We start from the raw sequence: 6,000 nt of genomic DNA, 5'->3' as shown, positions 1-6,000 counted from the left end.
TTCAGAAATGCATATATTTTACTTAAAAACATTCATCTGCTCAAAATTCAAAATAAACTTTATGGGATACAACAGTTTGGTTTTTCTTTTTAAATAACATTTCATTCAAACTGTATATAATTCATTGAAGTATTCATACAGCAAACAATGGTTAATCCTTGAAAACCTGTAGAAAAAGATTTTCACACACACACAAAAAAAGGAAAAACGAAACTGAGGTCTCACACTCGCACACATTCACCCAAGCACACACTCGAGCACATCCTCGCACATCCACACACAGGCTGCAGCAAAAGCAGAAAATTGTAGGCCCAAAAGGAAGGTGATGACTGATTGTTCTATCCGGAAGTCCAGGTAGCTCAGGGAAAAAAAAAAACAAACAACCAAAACCCCAAAAAATACCAAAACAACCCCCCAGGAGTCCTCTGAGTAAAGAAACTACCTCAAGAAAATTCTCAAGTGCACTGGAGACCTGATCATTTAAACTGTTTCTGCAAAGCAGCTCCCTGCACCTGAGAAAAACGCAGCCCAAGGTGACTTGTGCAAATACAAGGAGTCAGGAATATCTCCTGTTATTCCTTAAGTAGACATGAGGGGTGTCCATAGATTCAGTTAGTCTTTGATCATGCAAGATACTGCTGGAGTGCTGTCTTCGCCCTGCAATAAAGGAACAACCTGTCAGTTATTGGGGTTTGGCTTTATCAGCAACAGCTTTATGTACAAGACTGTACAAGACATACAGGATGAACGAGTGAGGTAAAAGGAAGCCGCACGGCTGCCTCCTTCAGTTTGGAAGGATCGAGCCCATGGTGCAGAAGTGTTCTGCATGGGCTGTAACCATTTATGAATCCACCCTGCATCTAAGAATAACATGGTCTATCCAAGTATATAGATGCTCAGCCCAACTGAGCAACTTTTAAGCATGGTGGGGCTCAAGATGTATATTGAACCTCGTTATCAACACACCTTAAGAGCAGTAATTGTGAAAAATAGTTACTTTTCTGAAATACATATGTACCATGAAAAGTAGGTCTTTGACCTGGGAAATGAAAGAGGTGTCATAACTCAGAACATATTACAAGCAAATTAGTCTTGTCAGGAATGCCATCCCTGACATATAATGTATGTTGAAACATACCATGATGTGAAAGGGAGAAAAGAACCAACAGTCACTGTAATACTGGAATTTATGTAATCTAACATTGTGCAACATTTCTGTTAAGAAAAAAACACCTCCCAGAAGTCCACGGTTACAGTTTCATAATAATCACTTCAGTTAATTCAGTGTTTCCTATCACCTGAAGTGAGCAGCTTTGCTCTTCTTTTGTCTCCCACACTTCCCAGCCATGCTATCATGATCCTGACAGACTTTCCTAAGATCCAATACAACTCAGTGACTCTGAGGGAGATCACTTATTTTTTCTTCCAAGTTTCCTGCTGCCCTTGCAAGCTGTATCAGCTCATCACGAGGGCTGATGAGGCTGAGTTTGGACAGGGTAAACATCCAAACATCTCAGGTAAACCTGGGAGCAGGTGGCCAGAAGAAACAGGAGACACTGTCTTGGGACAGTGCTAAGCACAAGCAGCTCCGTGTCTCTTAAAAACAAGTCTTACACGTTGACAAGCAAGGCCCACTTACCAGGAGGTATTTTTACTGGTAGAAGTTTTATTCCTATTTCTCACTGTTTGAAAACCTTATTTAATTATTCCATAACTTTCTGTAAGCCTGCTTGTTGATATCTATTTGCTGCTGGTTATCACCTTCAATAGTGATACTTCATCACAGACTTTTAAGCAGAAGTCCTAACTTTACTACAAAGTTGTCCAAGAATGCTAAGAGTATCTTCCATAGAAACAAGAAACCAAAATCTAAAGATTTTTAAATACTGTACAGTTTGTAGTTGTCTGTGTACGACCTCTTCCGAAAAACAGGTCATCTCCTTTAGTTCATGAAAGAAGTATGGGTCATTACTAACTGTAGATCAGATAACTGCAAAAAGTTACCATAAAAAAACAGAAACTTTCATTAGCTATTTTGGTTATTTGAAGAAGTTAGATGATCTGTGTAGATACTTTGAGTGACAGAACAGGTATGTGAAAACTTACTGTTGAGCTTAGTTAGTTTAAAAGAATTTGAGATCAACAACAGTGCTGATCCTGTATTACCTTTTTAATTCAGTGTTACGTGATTGTTCACTATTGTTGCAATCCTCTGGAACTTTGTTAGTAACCCAAGGTTTACACAAATATTTGTGTATCAGTGAGATATCAGTGAGATTTCAGAGAGGACTTTCCACTGGTTTAGAAGACCTTATGTGTAGTTATTTTAGACTATTGAGAACTGCAGTAAAATTTGCTACTCCTGAGCAATACAAAACCTGTTCCTTAAGTACTCGTCATTATTTCTTTCTATACCATAAAACTTAGTGCAATAATAAACAGCTTTTTTTCTGGGGATTTTTTTTTAATAATCAAGATATTAAAAAAAAATCTTAATAAAAGCAAAGATTTCCCTCTAATCATCTTTTTTGATTTCTTCTTTATACTCACTTGTCACACAGATTTGGATCTGATGACTGACTCAATTTATGTAGAATATCTACTATTCCCATGTCTCGTAGTTTATCTTGGCGTTCTTGTGAACCTACAATGATAAATCACATTGTTGGGAACACCACCAAAAATAAATGTCTACAGAACAGAAGAAAGGAGTGGTTGTAGAAACCAGCTTAAAGGAGGGGTATGGAACACAGTTCAGCTAGAACACAGCAACGGAAAAACTTCACTGCAGCTACTTCCCAAAGGAGTTGTAGTTTCTTTTTTTTTGTACTCTTGGTGCATATATTTAAAGAAAATAAAATGTTGAAGGCAAAAATCTGAACACATTTTATCCTAAAGTAAGAAGCTTGACTTTAGTTTGTTTATTCTCATCTCTCTGATTTGGATGGAGAGAACATTTAACTGGAGGTGCGTTTCTGAGTCTGTCTTGTAGCACTGTACAATTCCAGTATAATGAGCAGAAAGCCAGCAGGAACACAGCTGTTATCTGTCGAGTATCAAACACTGAATGAAGTTCTGTGATCTGAGAGATGTGGAATGAAGTACATAGTTGAGGTGGGGACAGGGAAGACACTAATCAAAGCCAAGTAGAGACACTAACTGCTGAAGAGCAGCACAGTCAACTTGAGGGTTTTGAAATCATCCACCTCAAAGTCCTCCTCCCAGATTCACCATTCCACAAAGCATACCACCTCCCACCACTCCTTCCCTTGCCATTTCTTCTAGCTCCACACTGCTGACTCCACCTCCCCTCTCCGCCCCTCAACACAAACACATGTATTTTTCTCTGCAGCAGCAACCTTCAGCTCTCTCCTGGTTATTTTTCACTGTTCCAGACCATGACTCTTTACCAAATGCCTTCCCCATTCCTTCCAGTTCCAACCACAAGCCTTTTGACTGGTTTCGGAGTCTCACCACCCAACCCATTCAAACCATACATACTGGGGAAAATTTCTCTGCAACAAACCCCAGGCTGATCCTCTCCAGTAAGCCTGTTTCCTCCAACAATTAGTTTTCACAACCCTTTTGAGACTTGGAAGCTCTCACTTCACTACAACTGTTTACAGCTATTACAGAAATGCTATAGGCAGAAACCTTCCACCATGTGCCTCTCATCAACTCCGATTTATTGACAGTCTTGTGACTCTTCTTCCTGCCCCACAAAAGCTCTCTACACTTTCCTCAATGGCCTCTTGACCACTCTCACTTATTCTGTGTTATACCTATAATGATGTCTCCTTTTATGCTTTGGATCCCACTGCATTGTGCACTGCAAATAGTGATCACTATGCAATATTAACCTTTCAATCAGGATAGTAACTTGTATATGCATTAATAGTGAGGCTTTCTTACCTTCTTCTTCATTCCATATGAGATTAGATATACAGAACATGGCAGCAAGCTGAAGTTTAGCATTTGAATGACTCTAAATATAGAAAAACATTACTCAAATTTAGAATAAATTCAGAAATCCTCAGAGTTACATTTTTGCATTCATCCTGCAATAAATAAGGTAGCAAAGCAGGGACTAATTCTTATCTAATTCTTATCTAAAAATTCTCTCAGAGATAGTGCCATAACATAAGGCTCTTGAGTAGCTTTAAATCACATCCTTCCAAATATTTATTGGGGTCTACAGGAAATGCCTTTTCCAAGATCATGATGCTTTTTCCAGGTGTTAGAAGCACTGCTTAAGTCACTGTAACATTCTTATGGGAAATAACCACGGACTTTTCCTTTTTATCAGATCCTCAGTATGCCTGCCATACAGAACTGCACTACATTATTCCTTAAACAAAACTGGGTATATGAAAGTTAAGTGCATGATACTGAATAATTTACACACCAAAATGCTAAAGTACCCTTTTTTTCATTCCTGCAAAAGATCAACATAAAACCTTTCAGAGAAATTTTCCATACCATGTAATATTTGATTTTCTGCAGGATGTCATCATTGGTCATAATCAGTTCTTTTGCTGTTGTCCCATCTGCTATATTGGCAAGTATACATAATGTCTGAAAGACAGAAAAACTGTTATTTGGCCACAGATCACATCCCATGATTTATACAGTTTCTCTGACAGCTTTGAACTTGTGACAAACAATTTCTTTAATTAGTTTTAATATCTTTAATCTGGAGTTTTCAGCTTGCATACATCTGGGGCCAATGCCAGAGTTAACAGCCATGGATGAACAGCCCTGGCAAAAAACCCAGTCACTGCCATTTTAAAATAAAAAGCAATAGTCACTAAAGTTTTACTCATTGAAATGAATTAAGTCTCTCATAGAAATAAGCAGCATATAAAAAAATAAATATACTGGAAAATTAAGCAGTCTATTCTGTATCAGTGGCTAGGGAAAAAACCTGATCCAGAACAACCAAACTAACATATCCATCTAGTTCTTCAGGCCAGAAAAGGAAAAAACAGACCTATATTCTGATCTGGCAGAGTAATAATTTGTTGTTAACAAATCTAATCACACATTTTGCCTGCAGAAATAATTGAAACTATTAATGCATCTGGTTATTTCTTGCAAATCAGAGGAGCAATCCTACCGAACACCCATGAAGCACCTAGGCCCATTTTGGAACTACATGCACAAAGCATTAAGACTTGAGCAGGCATCTTTGCTTGCTCTCAGGAGGCACTGGGAAATGCTCTAAAAATTCTTTCCCAAAGAGCTGTGGAAGAACTTAACCGTCCTTTCTGGACATACAGGGATGACTTCAGAGGACACCAGGGAATGATTAGCACTGGTATGACGCCTGTGTGTACACTCTATTCATGTCAGCAGTAGCAGAGATTTATTATTTCCAAGCTGCTAACTACACACTGCTGAACAAGTAAGCCAGTAAGTACTGTCCTGCTAGAAGTATGGTCTGCAGACAGGCAGTGTTGCATAGATGACTTGACCCGTCTGGATTTAGCTCAGTGACTTTACACTCAGTTGCAATGCTGTTTGCTACCAGTACCCATCTTAAGCCAAAACAATCCTCTGGAATCACCCACAGTTTCTCGCTGTCCCCATTCTTCATCACCACATGTTTTGTATAGGGAAGAAACAGGGTTCTCCAACTGTCTTGTCTGTCAGAACAGTTAATCAGCCAAACTCTGCCCATCTATCCTCTTGCTTTAGCACACCCACAGCAGGAATTCCTGTCTGCTGGCCTCCTTATGCAGCCACCAAGCCAGAGATGCTTTTCCCTACTCCCCTTCCTCCTGCACACTGCTTTTCTTAAAGCTTTATTTTTTGTAGGCATGTCCTTCCCCACTTTCTCCTGGGCTACACCAGCATGCTCTTTTCCCTGCTAGCGCTTCTCCTCTCATTGCTGCTGGCTCCTGCAGGCACCCAAAAGTAGGTGAGTTACCCAGTCTCCCAGCAGATCATACATAACTGCCAGCAAGGCAGGTGATGATGGTATTCTTCCTTACTGCCTGC

The 6,000-nt window shown here is 39.4% G+C and overlaps 1 protein-coding gene across 8 annotated transcripts in view; it reads right to left on the bottom strand.

The window, feature by feature from the left end:
* Positions 1-6,000, bottom strand: part of ARMC8 (armadillo repeat containing 8) — a 65,780-nt gene continuing 59,780 nt past the window's right edge. For all 8 annotated transcript variants that reach the window (XM_057429326.1, XM_057429325.1, XM_057429323.1 and 5 more), the window contains 4 exons: positions 4,480-4,575; positions 3,913-3,985; positions 2,551-2,644; positions 1-657 (listed from right to left, as the gene is read on the bottom strand). In XM_057429326.1, the coding sequence (XP_057285309.1) occupies positions 624-657; positions 2,551-2,644; positions 3,913-3,985; positions 4,480-4,575 (297 nt within the window). In that variant the 3' untranslated portion in view covers positions 1-623. The remainder of the gene's footprint in view (positions 658-2,550; positions 2,645-3,912; positions 3,986-4,479; positions 4,576-6,000) is intronic.

Source organism: Pezoporus wallicus, unplaced genomic scaffold (assembly GCF_028554395.1).
Source record: "Pezoporus wallicus isolate ANWC-B61680 ecotype Strahan unplaced genomic scaffold, APGP_CSIRO_Pwel_v1 contig_593, whole genome shotgun sequence".
NCBI lineage: Eukaryota > Metazoa > Chordata > Aves > Psittaciformes > Psittacidae > Pezoporus > Pezoporus wallicus.
This window is presented reverse-complemented; position numbering and strand designations above follow the sequence as displayed.